This window comes from Ochotona princeps, chromosome 18, assembly GCF_030435755.1.
Source record: "Ochotona princeps isolate mOchPri1 chromosome 18, mOchPri1.hap1, whole genome shotgun sequence".
Taxonomy (NCBI): Eukaryota; Metazoa; Chordata; class Mammalia; order Lagomorpha; family Ochotonidae; genus Ochotona; species Ochotona princeps.
The window spans coordinates 41,794,405-41,806,595 of NC_080849.1; the positions used below are offsets into that span (position 1 = coordinate 41,794,405).

The following is a 12,191-nucleotide window of genomic DNA, read 5'->3' on the forward strand; positions in this document are numbered from 1 at the left end:
GGGGTGTGAGAGAGATTTGCTTAATGGTCAGTCACTTAAAACCCTAATAAAACTAGGCAATGTGCTATGAAATTAAAAATATATATGTATACTTCTTAGAAAGAAAATACACAATGATAAATATACTTCATGCCTGTTGGAGGCTTCTTCCCAGTGTTTCCCTGCATCCCAGCAGACTGCTGTAACCTCTTTGCTGTTAAGATGATTTGGGTAAAAGTTTGAGAAACTGAAATTCTGGCGAATTCTTCCATAAAACATAGTCTACTTTTGTATCTGAAAGGAATATTTCTTCATTTCTGGGGTGCATGGAATGAGAAAGCGTGCAGCCCTTGGCTGGAGACTTCAGTCTTTCTGAGCTTGCCAAGAAGGCTTGAGGTTGAGTCATTGGACTTGACTTCATATTCCTATGCAGAGACCACCGGGATTGTAAAAACGTTTGTTGCAGAGTCCATTTCTTGTAAATGGCTTCACTTGATTTAAAAATAAATAGCTCAGCTCTGTTATTGTTGGTTTGGGGGTTCCCCCTACACCATCCCAGCATGGCTGTCCTGCTTATGTAGGAGCAGTGTCAAACATTTGCAATTTTCCCTGTTCTGCCCTTGTTGGAAAGTAAGCAGGCAACAGTCAAGAAGCTTTATTCTACATGTTTTCTGCCTTGGTGGCACCTGGAATTCACTGAATTTGCTGAGTGCAACTTGAATTTTAAAAGGCTCCTGATACGCACTTATTTCATGCCACAAGTTGAAAGGAAAAGCAGCTGATCAGCATAAACAAGCTGCACGGGTCCTTTCTTTTGGTCTCAACAAACTCCAGATCCAGTTGTGGAATTCAAGTACTCCCCCCTACTTCCAGCTGTTAGGGCTCCTGACCAGACTTAAGCAATCTTCTCCTTTCTCCCTCTCAGATAGCCAACAACCAATTTTGCATATAACCTAAGACATCTTGAAACAAAAAATTTAGAGTGCAGTAAGTCCCCTAAACAAACCAAAACATTCTCACATTGCATTATTTCCAACACATTCCACTTATATTGGTCTCTCTAAAACGTGAAAAGTTAAAGTAACGAAGCCATTTTTTATGCACATTATACAGACTCATTAATGCCAACCAAAAGCCCTCTGCTGGGACTGCTTCCCACTGACTTGCGCACAGCATTGGGAGCAGGCAACAGAGTGAAGCAGAACTAAAGAACAAAGGTAAGGACCAACCACGATTGCGACTCTGTTTTTAACAAAGTCTTGCCATATCTTTCCGAGCGAGATGCTTTATTTATTTATTTATTTTAGATTTTGGGAAGAAAATGTGTATCATATCGTCCTAGTTATATCACCTTTTGGTAATCATTCTAACTTTTGGAAAAGGCAGCATAATGTTGTCCCCAGTAGCCAGCAAGTCTTAACTGTGTGTGTGTGTGCGCGTGTGTGTGTGTGCGCGTGTGTGTGTGTGCGCGTGCTGACAGAGTAATGACTTACAGTTCAGAGAGGCAAAAAGTAAGAATATTAAAGTAAAGTTTAGTATAGTACTTGCCAATGGAGGAAAGGGCCAGTCAAGCAAAAACTTGGCACCCTTTCTTCCTGGTCCGGTGCTTTTATTCCTGAAGCATTGTGGATGCTTGCTAGCGACATGGCCGTAGGGCTAATGACTGGCATCTAGGATGGACCCCTGGGAGCTGCATATCTTTGGAATCTCTGTGCATGGGGCCATAAACCAGAATTTTCTGCTGTGGCTGAGCTTGCATTTTACCCACAAAATTGAAAGTGGGAAGTCCTGGGTAAATCCCCCTTAGAGAGCAGGGTCCTTGGTTTGAGCCTTGGAGGAAGGTTTTATGGCCCCTCCCCAGTTACTCCTGTCATTATCTGCCTGACAGCATCTTTACAGAACAAGGTGGGTTCTTCCCATGCACTCTATGATGTTAGTCTTTTGAGTGGAGAAAGGCCTTATTCCTGACTAGTAAAGGACCTGGAGAATTTGAAATCAAGAGTCTCTATAATGTCACTGATGCAGATGTTGGATATTTCAAGTCCAGTCTTCTAGGCTCTTCTAACTCCCTCCTTTAGCCTAGTTTTCTTTCCCTTTTTTCTAAAATGAGTTCACTGAATTGAAGCAGTAATGCAACCGTCCCCACCATTAGTGCAAGTGAACCCTGAATACAAGAGTCATGTGGTCATTTATTTCCCCTAGAAATCACATCTTGTTCTGTCTAGTCTTACAGGGGGTTTCTTTTCCAGGATCTCCAGGCTCTGAGCAAGAAGGAGCTACATACTGCTGATTGGAGCTTGCTTTGGCATCCTCAAAATTTTGAGAAAAACACAACATTGTTAGCCAAATGAAGGAGGACCATGTGCATCACAGACCAACCAGGGACGTGTGTATGAGCTAAATGCAGACCTCTCAACTCCAACTTCAACCTGTAAGAACTTCTATCCCTACTTCCTCAGGGAGCCTGAGAATGAAAATGAGAGTTGCCCACCTCCTTACAACTCCTCACTTTGCAATAAATGCCTGCCTTTTTCTATCACTCTGGTATCAATGACTAGCTTGCTGTCTGTTGGGCAAATGGACCCAGTTTGGGGATTTCTATAGTAATTCCTCCAACCAGTGTTGGAAGTGTTCTATAACAAAGTGACTCAACTCTGCATCTTTGATGGAAGTTGCCAGTATTGGGAAGAAGGCTTAAATGCTGGCAAGACAAAATCTGATTAGAGTTGAGACAGAGGGTAAAAGGAGTGGCTCAATGACTGGGGTAGTTATCTCAAGGCCTGTAGGATATGGGTTTAGTTCTTCTTGCAGATCTAGAAATAAGCAGATTGCTTTCCTGGGCCAGGGAAGGAATTTTACTTTTCAAGTAAAAATCCTACTAGTTTTAACTTTCAAGTAAAAATACTACTAGTTATCTTAAGGCCTGGGCCAGGAAAGGAATTTTATTTTTCAAGTAAAAATTCTACTAGTTTTGGGCCCGGCACAGTGCCCTAATAGCTAAAGTCCTCGCCTTGAATGCACCAGGATCCCATATGGTCTCCGGTTCTAATCTCGGCAGCTCCACTTCCCATCCAGCTCCCTGCTTGTGGCCTGGGAAAGCAGTCGAGGACGGCCCAAAGCCTTGGGACCCTGTGAAGAACCTAGATGTTTTCTGCTTTTGCGATTCTGCCTTAATGGCTTGGCTGGGGGCTGTGTGAACTCCAGGCCTGATAGTCTACATGACACCCAGCAGGACACCTGGCAGGTCATGTAGGCAGACCACTCCTCAGGAAGGAGGTACCTGGTGTTTGATAACATTCACCGCCCTATAGCTCATCGATTTGTGCTTTTTGAAAGTTGCTTGCTTCAAACCCACCAACAGAAGTCTGCTAAATCATGACTGTATAATTAATAGCCTAAAATGTATAAGAACGCTGGGCTGTTCAGCTGAGGGGCTCTGGCTCACTCTCGCCTTCTCTTTTGCCCTCCCTGCTAATCCTGCAGCAGCCTGGGCTGCCACTGCCCCTCCCCCAGCCCAGCAGGGTTAGGGCTGGGGGAGGTGGTTGGGAGACCTAGGCTAACCTGAATAAACCACCTTTATGCCTTAGCACCGGCTTCAGACTTGATGATTTTCTGGGGATATCAAAATCCAGCACAACACCTGCACCTGCGTGGGAGACCTGGAAGAGGCTCCAGGTTCCTGGCTTTGGACTGGCGCAGCACCGGCTGTTGCGCTCACTTGGGGAGTGAATTATGGGATGCAAGATCTTCCTCTCTGTCTCTCCTCCTCTCAGTATATCTGACTTTGTAATAAAAATAAGTAAATCTTAAAAAAAAAATCCTACTAGTTTTGGAAGCCAAGGCTAACCTGGAATGATCTACAGATGCACTCATGGTAATATACTAGCATACTCAACAACACACATAGCAGCCCCATGACAAGAAACATTGAACCATAAAAGAAACAAAAAGGGTTGACAGCTGGATTCTGGGCAATTTCATGCCCTTTCCAGAAAAACCATGAATATTCTTCCCCTTTAAGAGAATGTACTTCTCCTTTCATTAAGTAGTGCATATAACGTTAATCACAGCCCAGATACAGGGCCAACTCCCCTCCCAAAAGCTTGCACACTGTTTGCAACTCTCCAAATCACTCTTGAATTCCTTCTCATGGTGAAATCAAGAACCTGGACATCAGCCACTCGCTGTTCTGAACCTGGGGGACTTGGAATCAATCAGGACAGTACAGGGTTTTGCTATTTAGCAACTCTCCTGAGAAAGCAGGAACGTAGAGGGGCAATCCAAGATCAGAGTGATAAACAAAGCCACAACCCTGGGCTTACACAGGCCAAGGTTTAAATGCAAGAGCCAACCCTGACTGATCGGCTAGCTCGCTTGTGCCTCATATTTTTCCCTCCCATTGGCAAAGTCAGAAATGGTTGCAAGGATGAAAAAGAAAATGCAAACAGGGGGACAAGCATAGTGCCAGGCACACCGTAACATAAGTCTCCTGTCCTTTTAAGTCAGAGTTTTGGGTATTAACATCAAGTAAATCTCCACCAAGAGCTGTGTTTGCAACGAAGGGAGCTCTTGGTGGCCTTATGTTGTGGCTGTTGATCGCACACATCTGGAAACTATGACAACTGGTTTGCTTTGAGTTCAACTTGGCCCAAATGTAGCTCTATATAAGGCAGCTTCTCTCCTTGAGTTTCTCCCAACACATCATAGCTTGGCTCGAAAATGGGCAGAGGGGTGGGTGGCAGAGGAAGCACACAGCGTCTGGGAAGACTCCAGATTCAGCTAAGAATTCCCCAGCTCAGTAAAGCCCCCGTGGAGGCCCCAGCCCCGGAACTGCTGTGGATGTTCTGTCTCTGAAAATACACCAGGAAGCGTCACTGGGATCATGCCTTTGCAGATCCTTCCCCTGAGTCTGCTTAAGTCGATTATTCAAAGTCACAGCCACCATCAGCCAGGGACTCAGACTGAGATCTTGAGCTTTTACACATGGAAGAAAGCAAGGTAGGGGAATGCGCAAGGTTGCGAGATCAGTAGCTATCACCACTGAGTCTACTTTAAGTTGACACTGTCTGCAGCCAGTGGGAGGGGAGGGACTAGGTACACTTTTCTTATTATTAATCTTTTTGCCTTTAGAAACTCTGTGTCCAGACCCTCCGTCCCACTAAATCACATAGCAATTGGGGCAGGTTTAATCAGACGGGACTAATTAAACATGCTTGCTTTTTTTCATTGTTATAATGTAATACCTGAAACTGGTTAATCCTATAAAGAGATTTTTGTTAGCTGACAGAGTTGGGGCTTAAGGCAATGGTACCTGCACCCACTCAGTTTGGTGAGGGCCCTCTAGGCTGCGTCATATCATAGCAACAGCATTGGTGGGAGCACACACAGGAACCATGATCATGTCACCAGACGGAACTCAGGAGAGCTGCGTGAGGCCAGGTTTACCTTGTGGATAACTACTGAGGGGACACATGAGAAACACCTGCATGCCTTCCTAAGGATAGCACTTTAAATGACCTAAGGACCTCCTACTAGGCCCCACTTCTTAAGGGTCCCACCATATTCCCACACCACCGCCTTGGGGACCACACCTCCAACAAACAAACTTTTAGAGAGAAGCAAACAACGATAGCACATGCCATGCAAACAACATCTGCCCACAAAAAAAAAAAAAAAAAAAATTGTAAGTAACTGCCAGCATCATTTTTGGTTTGCTTTGTGTGGATGACTCAGAAGGCATTTTAGGATCAACACTGGCCATACATGTATTCTACAAATATTCGTTATCCACCTATTATGTGGTATCAAGCACTATTCCAGGTGTTGAGTTCACAAGAACTCTACCAAGTTTCCTTTACTGTAACATATTGAGTAGTGATAGATTCAGATTTTTTGGACTAAGACTTCCCCACCCAAAACAATCAGCTTTAAACAACAAAAAACTATTTCGGGGTTGGAATGGTAGTATAGCACACTAATCTTCCGCCTGCAGCGCTGGCATACTATATGGACACCAGTTCTAGTTACATTCACTCCACTTCTGATATAGTTCCCTGCTAATGGCCTGGGAAAGCAGGCCTTGGGCCCCTGTACCCACATGGAAAATCCGGAAGAAGCTCCTGGCTCCCAGCTTCTATTTTGGACTAGCCCAGCTTTGGCTGCTGTAGCCATTTGGGGAATGAACCAGTGGATGGAAGACTGAATGCTCTCTCTCTCTCTCTCTCTCTCTCTCTCTCTCCATATTCCCACCCTCACTCCATCCCCCTGGCTCCAGGCCTGGCTCTCTCTGACTTTCAAGTAAAATAAATAAATCTTAAAAAAGAAAAAAAAAACTGTGAAAGTTATATGAGACTATTCTGAAGGCAATTCCTCTGTGGGCTTATTTAGTAACTGTTCTTTCTCTTCACATGCAAAGTTTCCATTTTTCTCTTGCTTTCATTGGTTTCCAGGAGGCAGTTCTGGGTCCTGATATGTTCTGCCTCCCCTCCCCTCCCTCTCTGTCCACTGCAAAGGGATGATGCCCAGAGGGTGCGCTGAGCACAGCCCTGACTGGGTGATCAACTGTGAGAGCAAAATACTGCTGGAGTTAAAAAAATAATAATAAATCAGGACCTAACACCACAGCCTAGTGGCTAAAGTCCTTGCCTTGAACACACCGGGATCCCATATGGGCACAGGCTCTAATCCTGGCAGCCCCGCTTTCCATCCAACTCCCTGCTTGTGGCCTGGGAAAGCAGTCAAAGACAGCCCAAAACCTATGGACCATGCACTGCACCATGTGGGAGACCCGGAAGAGGCTCCTAGCTCCTGGCTTCAGATTGGCTCAGCTCTGGCTGTTGCAGGGAGTGAATTAACGGACAGAAGATCTTCCTCTCTGTCTCTCCTTCTCTCTGTATATCTGCCTTTCCAATAAAAAATAAGCCTTTTTAAAAAATCAAAATGCAATATTTCAACTCCTCTCCTGCCGAATCAAAGCCTACTAAATGAAATTAGGGCCATTATTCAAGTGCCATTATACTGAATGTCAAATTGAAACACTAACTCCTACATTTGGATATTACATTACATATTTGAGAACATGCCAAAAGTTTTATTATTGTTGAGTGTAATGTCAGGAGACAAACTTCTACAAATTGTATACATAACTTTTTCCATTTTATCTGTTTTCCATTTATGTCAAGTTGAACACATGGTACAACTTTTAATATTCTCTCTTCTCCTTTCCCATATTCAATGCTAAGTGAACACACTTAACCTTTATTATCCTAAATTTATCCCTCAGTCATCTCAAACCAAGAATGTTTTTAAGATCAGTATGGCAGAGGAGAGAGGGGAAGTACTTCTAGATGAACCTGACGGGCCTGATGGATGCTGAGCAACGGCCCGTGACAGCCGGCAAACATCCACGAACTGTGGAAAAGCACTGTGCTCTGGGCAGTTCTGGCCAGCTCAGTTATCAACCCGTGGAAATTGGTTAATAAGCCCAGGGAACTGTGGATGTTGATGTAAATCATGTCTTGCAGATGCAGTGGTCGTAGCCAGGCCTCGCTGGGCTGGTGCCCTGGAAAACTTTGTCTTTGGGGATGAATGATGATGGGCAGTCCTGCGCCCTCCAGGTGGGGACACTCGAGCGCATGCGCAGTGATATCAACATTGTGGGCGGGGTTAGCTTAACAACTGTCAGGTGAGAATGGCGGCCAGCTTCAAGAAGCCAAACCCGGCCTCCACCAGCCAGAGGAAAAAGTCGTGTCCGAAGCCCGAACTCACTGAAGAGCAGAAGCAGGAAGTTCGGGAGGCGTTTGACCTCTTCGATGCTGACGGAAGCGGCACCATCGACGTGAAGGAGCTGAAGGTGGCCATGAGGGCGTTGGGCTTTGAACCCAAGAAGGAAGAGATCAAGAAAATGATCTCAGAGGTAGACAAGGAGGGCACGGGAAAGATCAGCTTCAATGACTTCCTGGCCGTGATGACTCAGAAGATGGCTGAGAAGGACACCAAAGAAGAAATCCTGAAGGCATTCCGGCTCTTTGATGACGACGAGACAGGGAAGATATCTTTCAAAAATCTCAAGCGTGTGGCCAACGAGCTGGGGGAGAACCTCACGGATGAGGAGCTGCAGGAAATGATCGACGAAGCAGATCGGGATGGAGACGGCGAAGTGAATGAAGAGGAGTTCCTTAAGATCATGAAGAAGACCAGCCTCTATTAGCGGTGGGCCACGAAGCCACTCACCCAGTTCTATGAGGCTTTAACTTACAAGACAGTGAGTGTCTCCCCTCCCAATTTGTCTCGATCAATCTCCAGGCCTCTAGCTTAATTAGACTTTAAAATATGCTCGTAACATGAATTTCCGGCTTTTAATTCTCCAGAGCAGACCTATACTATATCAGGTTAAAGGGCTAAGTTCATCCACTATTTTCCATGTGGATGTGGAACCCCATCAAATGAAAGGCAAACAGAAATAGGGTTCCCTTGTCACATCTTTGGAGGTCTTGCAGGATCTTACTGCTCATAGGCTTTCATAAGTTTAAGCCCCTATCCTAGCACAACCACTTAACTGAATACTAACTGAAAAGAAACTGGTGTGGCAATTAAAACAGTCAGAAAAGATACTGTGAGTGGTTGTGAACTGTGCAATTTAGACTATTTTCTGGCTTCCTCACATTTGTACCATTCTACGTAAGTTTTCTATTGTGAGCAATGTAGGACCAATATGTATGCCTGGGCTACCGAATAAAAATGAAATTTAATGCTAATCCAAAAAAGTGTAATTTATAAGATGAAGCTAACAACTTTGAGTACTTATGAATGTAAGACCTTAAACAGTTATAAAAAAAAAAAGTCAAACACATTCTAAGTTGCTTGTCTTTTCTTGAAAAGATCAATGAAGGTTTTATCCATAATACCACTATAACACAACCTTTATAATTTTGTTTCTGCTTATTTACAAGCCATAATCCATCCACTTGGTCTTAGTACATCGTGGTCATCAGCACTTGATTCTCCCCACCCCAAGCCCATATTTGACATTAGAGATCCCAAAGTACAAACAGTTCTCTGAGTTTTAATAGTTTATAAATACTAGCAAACGCTTTACTTGGTTACCTCTGTGTGTGTGTGTGTGTATATATATATATATATATATATATATATATATATATATATACATATATATATATGAATTAGCTGTTTTTGAAAGATACCTATTCCTTAATATCTGAAGTCAGAGAAAATGTAAATAATGTGACTGTAGGAAGATAATATACTCTGTTGGCTAAGATGGAAGCTTTCATTTAAGTTTTGGCAATAGGCAACAGCACTATTCAAGGCACAACCAAACCTAAGTTAAAACTTTATATAAAACTAAATTTCATGTAAAGTCCTACTAAGAGAAATGCTCAAATTCTATGAAATTTTTTATTTGCTCTGCCAGACATTGTGTACTTTAGAGGGTAGTAGATATACTCAGAATGATGAGGATACTTCAGAAAGCTCATGGAAAAACAGATCTAAAATGTTTATTTTGATGTAAAAACATTTGAAATCCATGCTCAGTCTTTTTCACAATATGCATTTCCCCATGAATTACTTGAAGACCCTTCATAGGGGTAAAGGCTTAGATTGCAGTGTTGGAGTTGTTTGTCAAAGCAACAGAACTAGCTAAAGTGATGAATATATTGATATTTACTTGTGATGCAATTTTACTGAGGTGGTTGGCATAGGGCAGGCAAACTCTCTCGGGTTGCAGATGGTAACAGTTGAGAGGTTCAGTGCTTTAGTGTGGACTCAAGTACAGTTGTCATGGAAACAGGTGTAAGTTGAGCCAGCATTCATGTAAAGGGCCTGCCCAGAGAGCAAGGGGAGGCTTACTGGAATCCGGGAGAAAGATTCCTGGCATCGTTGTTTGACCAGCATGTTGGCCCGAGCATGGACATTTGTGTTAAGGTAGAAGAAATACCAGAAAGTCATCAGAATCTAGAAATGAGAGTCAAAGCCTCAGTCAGTTGACTATCCAGCTTTGATTTCCAGCCCAGCAGGTGGCAAAAATGAAATCCAGAAACTCAGGCAGAAGCTGAGCATTCTGCAGGGCCAGCCGGAGGGCACAACCCATCCTGTCTAAGGGGAAGGGCTCCAGAGGTTCCTGGATCCTCCTCATACCTAAGGAAGTCTCTAAAGGGTGAGTTTCCTGTTTCTCAATTGGCTCCTACTCTGGAGAAGAGAGGATGAAGCAGGAAGGTTGATGGACAGGCCTACACCAATGCAGGAACTTTTAGAGTATCACATACTGGCTGGGTTAGACATGTCCCACAGACTTCACAAAAGCAGAACTCAGAGTTTATGGAAACCTTTTTGTGGATGAGGAAACATAGCTAGGAAGTTTGGAAAAGGCTAAAAATATAATTTTCACTGAGCTCTCACCAATGGTTCCAATAGAAATGAAGCAAGGAGCAAATCAAAGAACCCCACATGGCTGTGTCAAGGTCTCATGGGTGAGCTCTTGCTTTTTAACCTAGTCTGGAAAACAGAGCACAGGGCCAAGGCTGAAAACACAACTCTATCAAGGATCAGATATGTAGCCTAGCAGTTAAGATAACCGTGTCAGAGTGCCCACATTCCATATCCGAGGGCCTGGGTTTGTGCCCCATTCCGACTCTAGTCTCCTATTACTGCACACCCTAGGAGGCGGCAGTAAGGACTCCAGTTATTGGGTTCCTGTCACCTATGTGGGAGAACAGCATGGAGTTTCTGGCTCTTGGCTTTGCCCTAACCCAGTCCCAGTTGCAGGCACCAGAGGAGTGAGTCCATGGATGTGAGAGCTCTGTCTGTCTCAGTGCCTCTCTGCCTTCAAGTAAACTTGGTGAGGTTTGTTTCATGACTTTGGATGTGATTGGTCTTGGCATAGAATCCATGAATACTTTAAGTGTATATTCTGCTGGCATTGGTTTATAAATGATAAGACTCTTGTGGTTGATGGTATGGGGGAGTTTTCTATAAGCTTGCTGGTTTTCTGTCTGGTTACTATCAATTACTGATAGAGGAGTGTTGACATCTCAAAATAAAACTGTGGCTTTTTCTATTTCACCTTTTAGTCCTTAACATGTTTGCTGCACGTATCTTCCAGTGCTGCAGTTTGGTGCAGACACACTTCACATTGCTCTGGCTTCTGAATGTACTGACATTTGCATGATTATCAAATGTCTGTCTGTGTCCTCAATCATTTTATTTGCTCTGAAGTCCTTGTTATTTAACCAATCTTTCCTTCAATGCTTCCATGATTTCTTTTACCTTTCCCATCCCTTCACTTTCAGCTTTCTTGTACTGTTTGATTTGAGGTGAGCTCCTTAAAGACAGTATGTTAGATTATATCTTTTCATCTAATTTGCCAATCTATCTTTAAACTGATTCACTTAAACCATTTGCATTTAATGTAAATGTCAGTATTATAAGGGCTTAAATTCATTGCCCTTTTTTTTGCATTTGTTCTCTCCATTTTTCATCGCTGAATTATTTCTCTTTCCCCTACATTGGCTGCGTGAATATTAGATATTTATTTATATTTCTTGGAAAGGTAGATTTACAAAGAGAAGGAAAGACAGAGAGAAAGATCTTCCATTCACTGGTTCACTCCCCAAGTATCTGCAACAGCCAGAATTGAACCGATCTGAAGCCAGGAGCTTCTTCCAGGTGTCCATGCAGCTTCAGGGTCCCAAGGTTTTGGGTCATCCTCTTCCACATTTCTAGGCTACAAGCAGGGAGCTGGATGGGAAGTAGGGTGCCCAAAGGGGATCCCAGTGCATGCAAGATGAGGATTTAGCCACTAGGCTACCTTGCCAGGCCCTTTTTTCTTTCTTTCTTTCTTTTTTTCCAATTGGAGTGACAGATAAATACACACAGAGAAAAAGAGAGAGGAAGAGAAAAGAAGACTTTATCTACTGGTCCACTCTCCACAATGGCCAATGTTCTGCCAAAGACAAAGTTGGGAGCTGGAAACACAACCCAGGACTTCCATGTGAGTGGCAGGAACCTGAACCATCACTGCTGCAGCCCAGGGTCTGCAGGAACAGGATGCTGGAGTCAGGAGCCAGAGGCAACATGGAGCACAGGCATCCTTCCATGAGACGTGGGTGTTCAAACCAGTTCTTAACCATTGGATCAAATGCCCGCTTCTACATGAATACGTTTTACCATTTCATTTTGGTTTACCTGGTTTT

General features: G+C 43.7%; 1 protein-coding gene across 1 annotated transcript; it reads left to right on the plus strand.

The window, feature by feature from the left end:
* The first annotated feature begins 7,615 nt into the window (after positions 1 to 7,615).
* On the plus strand, positions 7,616 to 8,246 carry CETN1 (centrin 1). Its single transcript, XM_004579611.4, has one exon. The coding sequence runs from the start codon at positions 7,670 to 7,672 to the stop codon at positions 8,186 to 8,188; it is 519 nt and encodes a 172-aa protein (XP_004579668.1). The 5' UTR covers positions 7,616 to 7,669; the 3' UTR covers positions 8,189 to 8,246.
* Positions 8,247 to 12,191: the final 3,945 nt, after the last annotated feature.

Bases quoted from the DNA above. Each gene is read 5' to 3' on its own strand.
- CETN1 (XM_004579611.4), top strand. From the start codon at position 7,670: ATGGCGGCCAGCTTCAAGAAGCCAAACCCGGCCTCCACCAGCCAGAGG.